Raw genomic sequence first — 12,968 nt, forward strand, 5'->3', positions numbered from 1 at the left:
CCTTCGTCTGTTCATCATTCAAAGATTGTATTTGAACATTACTTTCTTGTATCTTTCTCTTTCTATTCGTCATATTGGGAAGAACCTTGGACAGATCCCAAGATTCCCAAGATAAAGTTAAATTGAGGATCTAACTTTAAATAACTTACCTAGAAGGAGACTTTAGCCAAATGAATAATAAAATGAAATTATTAAATATTTCTAGATATTACTCATTGTTTATTTAGTCATTGTTTATATAGACATCTAATTCTATATTCATGACATCATAGTGATGTCATGAATAGTAACATAGTGATGTCATGAATAGTGACCAATCAGAACGTTGACGGACCTGACCAATCAGAACGTTGACGGACCTGACCAATCAGAACCTTGGCGAGCCTGACCAATCAGAACGTTGACGCAAAAGCCAGGTATAGAGGGCTAATATCGGCTAGCGCCGCTAAAAATATAGGCTGTGCCATCGATAACGCAGCTGCCCTGAACGTTCCAAACTTTGTGAACATCCCTATAGCGCTAAGAAACAACATATGAACGCGTGTCCTTCTCTATGAAGGGCAGGACAGACCAGTTCCACCTGAAGTGGGAAAGATCTCTTCACTATGTTAATGGCTTGTAATGAGAGACTACTGGCTGGCTCCACCATACTGTATGTATACCAGTTATAGGTATACTGTATATCCCTGCTTGTTCACAGGTGGTTCTATTTTTTTCAGGAAATGGGGAGAGAGCGATGTGGAGTGACACGCAGCAAAGGCCGTCGGGCCGGGACTGTCTCTTTCTGCCTGTCTCCTTCTCTGTCCCTGTCTCCCTGTCTTCTTCTCTGTCTCTCTTTGTCTGTGTCCTTTCTGTCTCTCTTTGTCTGTCTCCCTGTCTTCTTCTCTGTCTCTCCGTCTCCCTGTCCTTTCTCTGCCTCTCCTTGTCTGTGTCCTTTCTGTCTCTCTTTGTCTGTCTCCCTGTCTCTAGTAGGGGCTGCTAAGTGAAAAATCGTTACGCGGCGGATAAAAGCATGAAATTTGATACAGATGTCCCTTGGGTCATCCTAAAACATCCTAGAAGGGGTGCCCAAAAAAATCTTAAACAGGAAGTGAGTTATGGACAAAATCCAAAATGGCCACCTAAACTGTTGACCGTTGACTCAAAAGACAACTAAAGAATCTCCAAAAAGCATAAAATTTGGCACACATGTCCCTTGGGTCATCCTAAGACATCCTAGAAGGGGTGCCCCAAAAAGTCTTCAACAGGAAGTGAGTTATTGACTAAATTGAAAATGGCCGCCTACAGTGTTGGCGATTGGCTCAAAAAGCCTATAGAATCTCCAAAAAGCATACAATTTGGCATATATGTCCCTTGGGTCATCCTAACACATCCTAGAAGGGGTGCTCAAAATAATCTGAAACAGGAAGTGAGTTATTGACTAAATTGAAAATGACCGCCTACAGTGTGAAAGATGATGCAAGATACCTAAAGAATCTCATAAAAGCATGAAATGTGGTACAAATGTCCCTTGGGTGATCTGAACGCATCCTACAAGGGGTGCCCAAAGAGGTTTTAAACAGGAAGTGACCGCCTAAAGCAGTTGACACAAAAGAAAACATAAAGGGACGTCATAAAAGTGTACCATTTGGTAGGTACATTGAGTGCTTCTTAATATATCCTAGAAGGGTTTATTTATTTGTTTGTTTGCTTGTTTATTAAACTTTTTAGGAAGGGACCATGTTGAAGAAATTCTAAATGGCTGTTTAAACAGTTGACCACGGCAGTCTGCATATTATGCAGACTCAATACGACAGGTTATGCAGTGCATAACCTGCCATATTTTGTAGTCTACCTTCTGTTTTCATTTCTACATCATCTTATTTATTTTACTTTCTGCATTATTTGTTTTATTTTACTCTTTGAATCTTCTTTATTTATCTAACTCTCTGCATATTCTTATTTATTTTACTTTGCATCTTATCTTACTCTGCATATTCTTATTTTACTGTCTGCATCTTATTTATTTTGCACCCTACATCTTCTTGCTGGTTTTACACTATCTTCTCATGTATTTTCTTCTTGATCATTACTGTTTTTTTGTGATTAGTGTTTAGTAACTACATGTATTCATGTGTGCCATTTCGCAATTACCAGCACATTGTCATAATGCTCTGCAAGGTAACCCAGCATCCCGGCATCTACACTTTCTCGAACAGAAGGGCTCAGCTTTGCAGCCACACTTGAGTTCTCTACAAACTTTGGCAGCCTCTGGCAAGAGGGTTCCATAAAGGTGTCCACGAATCAGCGACTTTAATCCATCCATATTTGTCAGGAGATGGTAGAGATTGCATAGCTTTCAGGCTTCTGGACCAAATGCCAGATTGGCAAACTGCTCGATTTGAATGTTGTAGCAGTGCAGCCCGTGGGGGAGGAGTGTTTTCCATTGAGAGACTATTAAAACTATTTTTGGGCACCCCTTAAGATGCATTCAGATCACCCAAGGGACATTTGTACCAAATGTCATGCTTTTATGAGATTATTTTTTATGAGTGTCTTTTGCATCATCTGTCAACACTGTACACGGCCATTTTCAATTTAGTCAATAACTCACTTCCTGTTTCAGATCATTTCAGGCACCCCTTCTAGGATGTCTTAGGATGACCTAAGGGACATATGTGCCAAATTTTATGCTTTTTGGAGATTCTTTTGGTGTCTTTTGAGTCAACGGTCAACAGTTTAGGTGGCCATTTTGAATTTTGTCCATAACTCACTTCCTGTTTAAGATTTTTTTGGGCACCCCTTCTAGGATGTTTTAGGATGACCCAAGGGACATCTGTATCAAATTTGGTGCTTTTATCCGCCGCGTAACGATTTGGCCATTTTTTGTGGTTAGCAGCCCCTACTACTCTCTGTCTCCCTGTCTTCTTCTCTGTCTCCCTGTCTGTCTCTCTTTGTCTGTCTCCCTGTCTCCCCATCTTCTTCTCTGTCTCTCCGTCTCTGTCTCTCTATCTTCTTCTCTGTCTCTCTGTCTCCCTGTCGCTTTCTCTGTCTCTCTCTGTCTGTCTCCCTGTGTCTTTGACTCCTCTCCAGCCACTCCCACATTCAATCCCACCTCATCTCACTCCCCTCAGCCTATCCTGTGTGGATGGTGGATTATGTTCATCTGTGTATAAGCCTGTTCATTACTGAGAGCAACCTGCTACTATATGTGTGTGTTTGTTTGTTCTGTAAGTAACTGAATTACTAACTGAGTTACCTGGAACTTGAGAAGTTGGGTTAAGGACAGCGTGTTGCATCGCCAAACAGAGAACCAAGGGGCTATGCCAGCAACATCATCACTAACTGGTAAGGTAATTGGTAAAGTTATATCTTTGTTGAGAATTGACAAAGTTCTTGTGTTTGTGTACAACCGGGTGATATGAGTCTTAACATGAACCAGGTCGCATCGGCATTTCATAATCAAGAAGGCCCATAGCCATAACGAGAGCCCATGTAGTAAATCGTGGGATTACACCTGGCCGCAGCTGTGCAATGGATCGCCGCGAGCGGATTTTTCCCTCTACTTCCCTCCATGTTCCCTCTACTACGTCGACAACCCTGTGCGTGTAATGAGGCGAAGGTACAGTAAATTTGCCGTTTTTGCTGGCAGCGGGGTGCTACTATTACACTATTACTCTGGCAGTTAAAGAGATAAAGCCGATCTACATGTGTACACACACACAACGGTATATGCAGGGCTGTTACCTGACTGGTTTGCTCTCGGGGTCCGTGTCTCTGAAGCCCATCTCCTCCAGCTTACAGCGTTGGTACAGCTCGTAGTGCTGCGTGTGCGTCTGCTCACGCAGGTCCTCTATGTTCATGCAGATCAAGCATCTCTCTCAGCGGAACTCTATGCCCACGGATCTAAAACTAGTGTGTTTAACAGAGGACTCAAAATCATGGTTAAAGTCAAATCAACAGTGTTCACATGAATAGATTCTGACAGGTTATTGGAATGATTATGTTGCTTTAGTTTCACAGTTAATGTATTGGGTCTGATCAGAGTTTTTCATTACAATGTTTAATTCCTTGTATTGGATTGGTTTTCAGATTAATGTTCCATTTTGAAAAGCCTCCTGTGGACAGGTGTTGAAATGTCATTTGTGATGTCCATGTCAAATAAAATAAACATAACAATGCTTGTGTCATTGCCAAAAGAGAGCAGCCAGATCCCAATACTTAATTTCTGCCTTCGTTCTCAGTCTTCCAACGTGGCAGTGTAGTGTCACAGTGAAATTGGTAACCTGACGAAATATGTGACCATTTTGTGGACATAATGCACACAGCAGTGATCTATGCACAGACACTGACGTTATGTTAACCCTGGAACGCATCAGTGTCACTTTAGATTTCTTTGGCTATTCAAAAATAGCAGATATACAAGCTCATAGCGCGGTATGAGCTTGTAGATCTGCTATTTTACAAAAATCTTGGAATTTTTTTTGTTGTTGATTTTTTTTAAAAACTGGATTTAGAAAACATTTTTAAGAATCGCCTCAGGTCTTAATAGGTTAACCCATTGAGGAGGAGTAAAACTTGAACATGGAATCTCTGTGCTGAGAGTCTAATCATTGGACCACCATCACTCAGTCACTCTCAGCAAATGGCACTCTCTTCACCTCTACCTAATCTTTCACAAGAGAACAGATAAGCATGAACATAAGCATATGGGTCAGTATGGGTACAAATAACATGTTGGTATATACCTGTACACTTTTTACTATTTCATTTTTAAACAAACTAAATTTAAAACTGTAAAGTCAAAATACTGTAGTCAAAGGAAGGAAGTTTGTTTTGTGTCTTTGAATTTATTTTCAGCATAGTGTTCTTTAATTCTTCACAAAATGTCCCATATAAAACCACAGCCTGGATAGTGAAACGCACCACAAACAATGCAATCAGTAAAAATGATTTTTTTTTGTACACGAAAAAGATATAAACAACTAGACAGTAGCAAACCTTTCATACTGTACATAAGTAGGTCTTAGATAAACAAAATCATTGAGGAACGTTCCACTTCACATCGGGCCTGTATGAACCCTATTGGGGGTTGTGTTCCAATAATGTCCAGCTCATTGAACATTATCCCTATTATTCTAACTACTTACAAGCATTTATTTTACACTAAATCTTGATTTTAAAATGATCTGCATTACAGTGGCCTGTTGAGAATACTGTGGTCAGTTATCAGGACCAATCGGAATCAGTCAGACACCCAGTTATCCAGTAACACCATCATGAGTGTTTTCTCGTGCTCAAGAAGTGCCAGGAACAGGGCCTCTGCTAACACATCGGTGGTCACACTGTCAAGAATCCTCCTCACGCGTGCATCACAATGTGTCGCAGCATCAACTTTGGCGGCCATTTCTTCATGGAACCCCATACTTCGCAGGTCATCAACGATGGACTCCACATTCTTGACTCCTCTGACTAAAGGCCCCCGATTCTTCACAAAGAAATTCCGTTTGTCTTCATGCAAATGAAACGACAACATACTGTAATAAATATCTTAACATTGGATAGGTTAAAAGAACCTCCCCCACACACACACACACACACACACACACACAGGATATCTTGTAAAGGTGACATCTAAAGGGATTGTGAAGTAACTGTGTCAAGAATGGGTCTGTACCTTTAACAGTTGTTGTATTGTTCGTTCTATTTCGTTCAGATGGTCCTGTGGACGACAGAAGTGAAAGACTTTATTGCAGTGTGTACACAATTACATCTAGATTTTTTGGGGGGGCTTTTTTTGCCTTTTTTTTTTTACAGAGGGATAGGGAAAGTAGGCTGACAGGAAATGGGGAGAGAGATGGGGGGGTTTTTTATGCCTTTTTTTTTTACAGAGGGATAGGGAAAGTAGGCTGACAGGAAATGGGGAGAGAGATGGGGGGGGTGACACGCAGCAAAGGTCGTCGGGAACGGGAGTCGAACCCAGGACACACTTTCAGGCTGGCATTGCAGCCTAGGGTGCCTGGACCGTCACGCTACGGCCCAGGCCAATTACATATACTAGACCATACCCGGTGAAGGGCGCCCTTCACCATACCCGGTGAAGGGCGCGCGTCCCCTCGTATATATATAAAAATTTGCTATATAAAAGAGCAAAATAGGCTTGCTATTTTCTGTTGCCCTGCAGCAGGCTTGAGTATATTTTTGATGGCATTTTACACCACTAACAACATTAATCAGAGAATCACACGTCTTTGTCACAACTCGTGTTTTGTCTTTTTTAACCAACACAGTACAAAGTACTGGACACACAGATGACACACAGGTCATAGATGACTCAGGTCATAAACCTGGAAATACAGGAAAATAAACATTGTATTACCATATATTCATAGCATATATGATTCACAATTAAACAGCAGGTAATGTAGCACAGTCTATCACAGTAGAACCGAAATAGCAGAAAATGACTACAATACCCATGAGGCATTCTGAACCATGAGCCAACAACGCGTCGCCCCAGCTACCATTAAGTTACAGTGTCCAAGTTACAATACACAAAATACACCAAAATAATACTTTTCAATGGACTACTTGGGTAGCACTGATAATATTAACCACAGTAAGGTTCATAAAGTGTGTTGATGAAACGTTTACATTGTTGATTAAGTCACGATGACGACGTTAGCATTAGCGTTAGCCGCATGCTAGCGCCAAACGTCCGTTAGCTTAGCATCACGCTAACGGCTCATAGTAACTTGGTTTGGCTAATAAACATTAATCCCAACTAACGCCAACACAGTAATGGATGTAAACATACACAGACATGTTTTGGACATTATTATCAGGTTGCATGTTGGTGGTATGGGGTTCGTTTGGTTTGGCCTCGTTTTCATAGACCTCGTTGCTTGTTTCTCTCGCGAAACCTGTGGCCATGTTTCCCATTGAACCCGGAAAAAAACCCTACGTCCGCTGCCACTACTGCTCCCGGTTTGGCTACAATGGGAAACATGGCCACAGGCTGACTAAATAAGCGATTTAAACGGGTAGTTTCGCTGGCGACCTAAAATATTATGCAGCCGACCAAACCTTAAACATCCGTGCGGTTTAGAATCTACCATTAGTTTTGGGATACGATGTATACAAAAGGGTAAACAGCGGAGCCTTGGCGGACGTTCGCCCGATCCTGGAAGAGAACGACATAGAACCGTTCTTTATGGAGCTAATGTGCATCGTGTGTGGGGAAACAAATCTGGAGTGTTTACTTTCCACAGCAGAGAGTGGGCGGGGTCTATGGTGTAGAGTCGGTGTTGCCATGTCCGCCGATTGTAAGCGCTTTAGGGCCAATGTTGGTGTTATAGGGTTCGTTTGGTTTGGCCTCGTTTTCATAGACCTCGCTGCTTGTTTCTCTCGCGAAACCTGGCACACAACGACGCATGCGCAGTTTGATCGGAGACCCAAGACCCCATCCACCCACCCACCCACCGTCAGCTTACTAGAATTATAGTAGGATACATTTGATAAATATACTACTATATACAGTAATTATATGAAATCATTTCAGTCATCCAAGTAAGTCAAATGTTGCAGTATGGTCAGATGTTGTCCCAATTCAAACAGTCACTATAGCGCTATCTGAGAGTGATGTTGCTTAGACACACGTTGTAGTCCAGTGGTTCTCAAACTTCTTCACGTCAAGGACCCCCAAAATGATATGTATTTGGCCGAGGACCCCCATATAAAAATATTTTGTTCCAGGGACCCCCAGAAGCAAAGATTTGAGTTACAAATGTTCGCTTTGAAAATATATATATTCAAAGATTTGCACAAATTTAAGATTTTTCAAAAATAGCAGACCTACAATATCTGCTATTTTTGAATAGCCAAAGTATAAAAGGTCATAATTATTCTGATGCTATATTTACACATTTCTCTGGGTACCCCCTGGAACACCCTCAAGTACCCCTGGGGTCCCCGGACCCCACTTTGAGAAACAATGTTGTAGTCTAGACCAGTGTTTATCAACCCTGGCAAAGGGCCCAATTTTGGGCCGCGAGTACTGCAGAGGTGTGCCGCGCCGTTTGAAGAAAGTGTGAACCCAGTCCCTCGAGAACAATAGCGGTGATCGTCCGTCAATCGATACGGCCATCATCCGTTTCACACACAGCCACGCCCGAGTCCATTCAGTGTAGCGACCATCACCCATAGGAATGCAAATATGTTGTCCTACCTGATACTGTATAAAAGGGGCACAGGGTACATGCTTTGGCACTCAGTATTATTACTACAAGATGATGAGAGCTCCACCAGCAAAGAAGAGATGCACCCAGGGCCAGAAGACGCTAAATTCTAGGTGTGCCCTGGGATATTTTGGCTATGCCTTCATAGATTGTCCTGGAGGAGAGGACCTGGCAACCCTGACGTAGCCCCGACGGTAAGCGTGTTACGTTCCTATACTGTCTGCGACGCTAGCGAGACGTACATCGTTTAGCTGCGCAAGACGCTAACGTTGATATTATTGTATTGTTGTGATTTGAACACACACTATCACTGCTAACTACTACCCTATCTCTCTACTGTGTGGCGACTTTATCGCTGCTTGGGCTGACTGTCTAGCTAAAGGACTAACTTTGCCGTTGGCTGTTGGCTTCACAGTTAGCCTAGCTTTAGCTTTAGCTTAGCGGCTACTTTGGGCTGCTGGGCGATGGCTTCTCTCTCCTTCCCCCCCTCCTTCCCCCCCGGGTTCCCGTCTCGCTCTCATCCTCGCTCCTGTGCTGTATGTCTCATGCATAGTTACAGCTCCGACGCCTTTATTGGATGTACGGATGTTTGTGTCAAGTGCAGTGTATTTGCAGCGCTGGAGGAGAGGCTCTGGCGGCTAGAGGAAACCATGTCTAGTGGTGCTCACTTTAGCCTAGCCTCTGCTCCCGTGCAACAGGGAGCAGGGGGACATTACCAGCCACGGTCACCGACCGTGACTGATCATAGTCCCCACACGCACCCTACGACCCAAGACGGCTGGGTGACTGCTCCTGGTCGTAAGCGTAGAAATAAACAAAAGCACACGGGACACCAACCACTTCATGTTTCAAATAGATTTTCCCCACTCGCTGCTACACCCGTTGAGTTTAGCAGTGAGACGTCAGCCCCACTCTGTGACACGCCCCCTCCGCGTGTCGGGAGGCATGCGATAATCCGACAGACCTTTTCTCCGACTATGTGGCATCCGCGTGCGGTTAGGGTTAGGGTGCGGGTTTGGTTCGGGTTAGTATTGAAACGTCGGAGCGCTGCGCTGTCGGAGGAATGCGCTGTCGGACTAACGTACTGCACCCCCGCGTGTCACTGAGAACACAACTCTGGTTATTGGTAGTTCTATAATGAGAAACGTGAAGTTAGTGACACCAGGGACCATAGTCAAATGCATCCCCGGGGCCAGAGCGGGCGACATCAAATCAGATTTAAAAATGCTGGCTAAAATTAAACATGAACGTTATGATACAATTGTAATCCACTGCGGTGGCAATGACACACGACGTAAGAGATCAGAGATCACAAAGATAAATATTGAGTCTGTGTGCACATACGCAAAGACAATGTCGGACTCCGTAGTTTTCTCTGGTCCCCTGCCAAATATGATTGGTGATGAGATGTACAGCCGTATGTCTTCATTCAACCGCTGGTTATCAAGGTGGTGTCCAGATAATAACGTGGGCTTTATAAATCATTGGCAAACTTTCGAGGGGAAAACTGGTCTGATGGGGAGAGACTGCATACATCCAACTTGGGATGGTGCAGCGCTCATCTGTAGAAATATAGACGAGTTTATCAATAAACTATGACCACCCAGAGTTGGGACCAGGAAGCAGAGTTGCAGTCCTACACGCTCCTCTGTGCTTCCACCAGAGCAGCCACCTACCCTACAAATCAGAACAATTGAAACTACTCGACCCCCTAGGCATGTGAAACCAAGGGTTCGAGGAGCTGTGCATAAAAACCTGGCACAAATCAAAATGAATGCAGTAGTGCCACAAAACAAAATTATTAAATGTGGACTCCTGAACATTAGATCTCTACGCTATAAATTTGTGTAGCAACCACTAATGTAATAACGGCTCATAATGTAATAAGGGCTCATAATGTAATTTAAAAAATGTAATAAAAACTCATAATGTAATAATCAGCTCATAATGTAATAAAAAAACGAGCGCATAACGTAATAACGGATTTTTCAATAATGTAATAATGTAATAATTTGTTACATTAACAACCTCCACATAGGAGGCTCATAATGTAATAAAAGTTCATAATGTAATAATGTCTCATATTGTTGAGAAAAGTAAAGTGTTACATCATAATAATCATTATCAGTATCATGGTCAGTATCAGTATCATGGTCAGTATCATGGTCAGTACCATGGTCAGTATCATGGTCAGTATCAGTATCATGGTCAGTATCATGGTCAGTATCAGTATCATGGTCAGTACCATGGTCAGTATCATGGTCAGTATCAGTATCATGGTCAGTACCATGGTCAGTATCAATATCATGGTAAGTATCATGGTCAGTACCATGGTCAGTACCATGGTCAGTATCATGGTCAGTATCAGTATCAGTATCATGGTCAGTATCATGGTCAGTACCATGGTCGGTATCATGGTCAGTATCATGGTCAGTATCAGTATCATGGTCTGTTTCATGGTCATTACCATGGTCAGTACCATGGTCAGTATCATGGTCAGTATCATGGTCAGTACCATGGTCAGTATCATGGTCAGTACCATGGTCAGTATCATTATCATGGTCAGTATCATGGTCAGAATAATGGTCAGTATCATGGTCAGTACCATGGTCAGTATCATGGTCAGTACCGTGGTCAGTATCAAGGTCAATACCATGGTCAGTATCATGGTCAGTACCATGGTCAGTATCATGGTCAGTATCAGTACCATGGTCAGTACCATGGTCAGTATCAGTACCATGGTCAGTATCATGGTCAGTACCATGGTCAGTATCATGGTCAGTATCATGGTTAATTATGATCAGTACCATGGTCAGTATCAGTACCATGGTCAGTATCAGTATCATGGTCCGTACCATGGTCAGTATCATGGTCAGTATCAGTACCATGGTCAGTACAATGGTCAGTATCATGGTCAGTATCAGTACCATGGTCAGTATCATGGTCAGTATCAGTATCATGATACTGACCATGATACTGACCATGAAACTGACATTCTAAAGACCATGATACGATACTGACATTATACCGACCATGATACTGACCATCATACTTGCCAGGAAACAACAATTTGAGCCGTTATTGTCTCCGCCAGGCCGAAAGGCATGGCGAGAGAGTATGTTTTACCCCTGTCCGTCTGTCCGTCCGTCCGTGTGTCCGCGTGTCCGTCCGTCCGTCCGTCCGTGTGTCTGTCTGTGAACAGCTACCCTCTGGCACCGTTGCGAAACTGTGCACACACACTCCCTGGATGCCAAAGCCGAACCTCTGTCCTAAAATGTTCAGATTGTCCTGTTATAGCGCCACCAGGAGGCCGATTTGTGCGAAACACATTTTTGGATATCACTCCTACAGATTTTGTCCAAACCTCACGTAAATCGGTACACAGTATCTATATAGTCATGCGATCAACACGGATCTCCCCGATTTTTTATATTCTATCCTGATTGGCTAAGATTGGCTTCCAAAGTTTGCAGGATTGGTTTGTTTTGAACAAAATGCCTTAGTAGAGCATTGCAGTAGTTCAGCCTGGAGGAAACAAAGGCGTGGACGTGTTTCTCAGCATCTGGCAGGGTGAGTGTGGAGATGTTCCTGAGGTGGAAAAAGGAGGTCTTACACAGGTGTTTAATGTGTGCCTCGAAGTTGAGGTGCGGGTCCATTTTCACACCCAGGTTGTGACTGTGGGTGAGAGGGGGAGATTTTGACCGGAGAATGAGATGCTGGTTATGGGGCATGATTTGATCTGGTGGAGGGTGCCGATTAGAATGGCTTCAGTCTTGGAGCTGTTTAGCTGAAGGAAATTGAGGTTCACTAGATGTGAATCTTAGCCAATCAGAATGGAATATGAAAAATCAAACAGATCCGTCTTGATCACACGACTATAGAGATAATGTGTACCAATTTGTGTGAAATTAATAACATGGGAAGGAGTAATATCCAAAAATGTGTTTTACATAAGTCGGCCTCCTGGTGGCGCTATAAAAGGCAGATGTGAAAAATGCAAGGTTTTTCCTTGGCCTCTAGGGAGTGCACATAAAAAGGTTTACACAGATCGCTGTAGTTATAGGTAAAAACACAAATCGGCCTGTTATAGCGCCAGCATAAGGCTGAAAAATGTCATGGCAAAAAAAGTGTCATTTCTTCCTCGGCCTAGTGGGAATGTGCGTGCAACATTTCACGGATGTATGCTGGGGCAGAGGTTGGGGCAGAGGTTCTGCTCTGGCATCCAGGGAGTGTGTGTGCACAGTTTCACTGCGATCAAGCCAACAGTGCCAGAGATTAGCTGTTCACAGACAGAATGACACACGGACGGACGGACAGGGTGCAAAACATACTCTCGCCATGCCTTTCGGCCTGGCAGAGACAATAATCCGGGAGTAGCCCGATGATGACTTAAAATGAAAATGTTCCAATGAAACCATCTGCAAAGATCTGCCCTGTCATCCAGATGACAACAATGTGTAAGGGATTTGGCATTTACAATGAAAGTGCACAATCAACTGATATTAAAGGGATTCTAGGCAACATTAAGCATACATTTAAAAAATATTTATATATATATATATATATATATAGCGCTTTTTCCCCCTCTATCAGCCACTATATAATGATGCTGGGGTGTTTTCCTGCATTGAAACACAGTCCTCTTTCTGAAATCCGTATTTTCCCTACTATGTTTTGACATCCGGGTATCCGGGACGTAAATGAAGTGCATGTGCGTGTGTGTGCGTCCGTGTCCGTGTGAACTGTTCGAGT

General features: G+C 43.2%; 1 protein-coding gene across 5 annotated transcripts in view; it reads right to left on the reverse strand.

The window, feature by feature from the left end:
* Positions 1-4,833: 4,833 nt before the first annotated feature.
* LOC311040849 (uncharacterized protein) overlaps positions 4,834-12,968 on the reverse strand; it is a 79,402-nt gene continuing 71,267 nt past the window's right edge. For all 5 annotated transcript variants that reach the window (XM_084051218.1, XM_084051215.1, XM_084051216.1 and 2 more), the window contains 2 exons: positions 5,657-5,701; positions 4,834-5,490 (listed from right to left, as the gene is read on the reverse strand). In XM_084051218.1, the coding sequence (XP_083907344.1) occupies positions 5,225-5,490; positions 5,657-5,701 (311 nt within the window). In that variant the 3' untranslated portion in view covers positions 4,834-5,224. The remainder of the gene's footprint in view (positions 5,491-5,656; positions 5,702-12,968) is intronic.

The sequence above is a fragment of the Gymnoscopelus microlampas genome, assembly GCF_963454915.1.
Source record: "Gymnoscopelus microlampas genome assembly, chromosome: 24".
Taxonomy (NCBI): domain Eukaryota; kingdom Metazoa; phylum Chordata; class Actinopteri; order Myctophiformes; family Myctophidae; genus Gymnoscopelus; species Gymnoscopelus microlampas.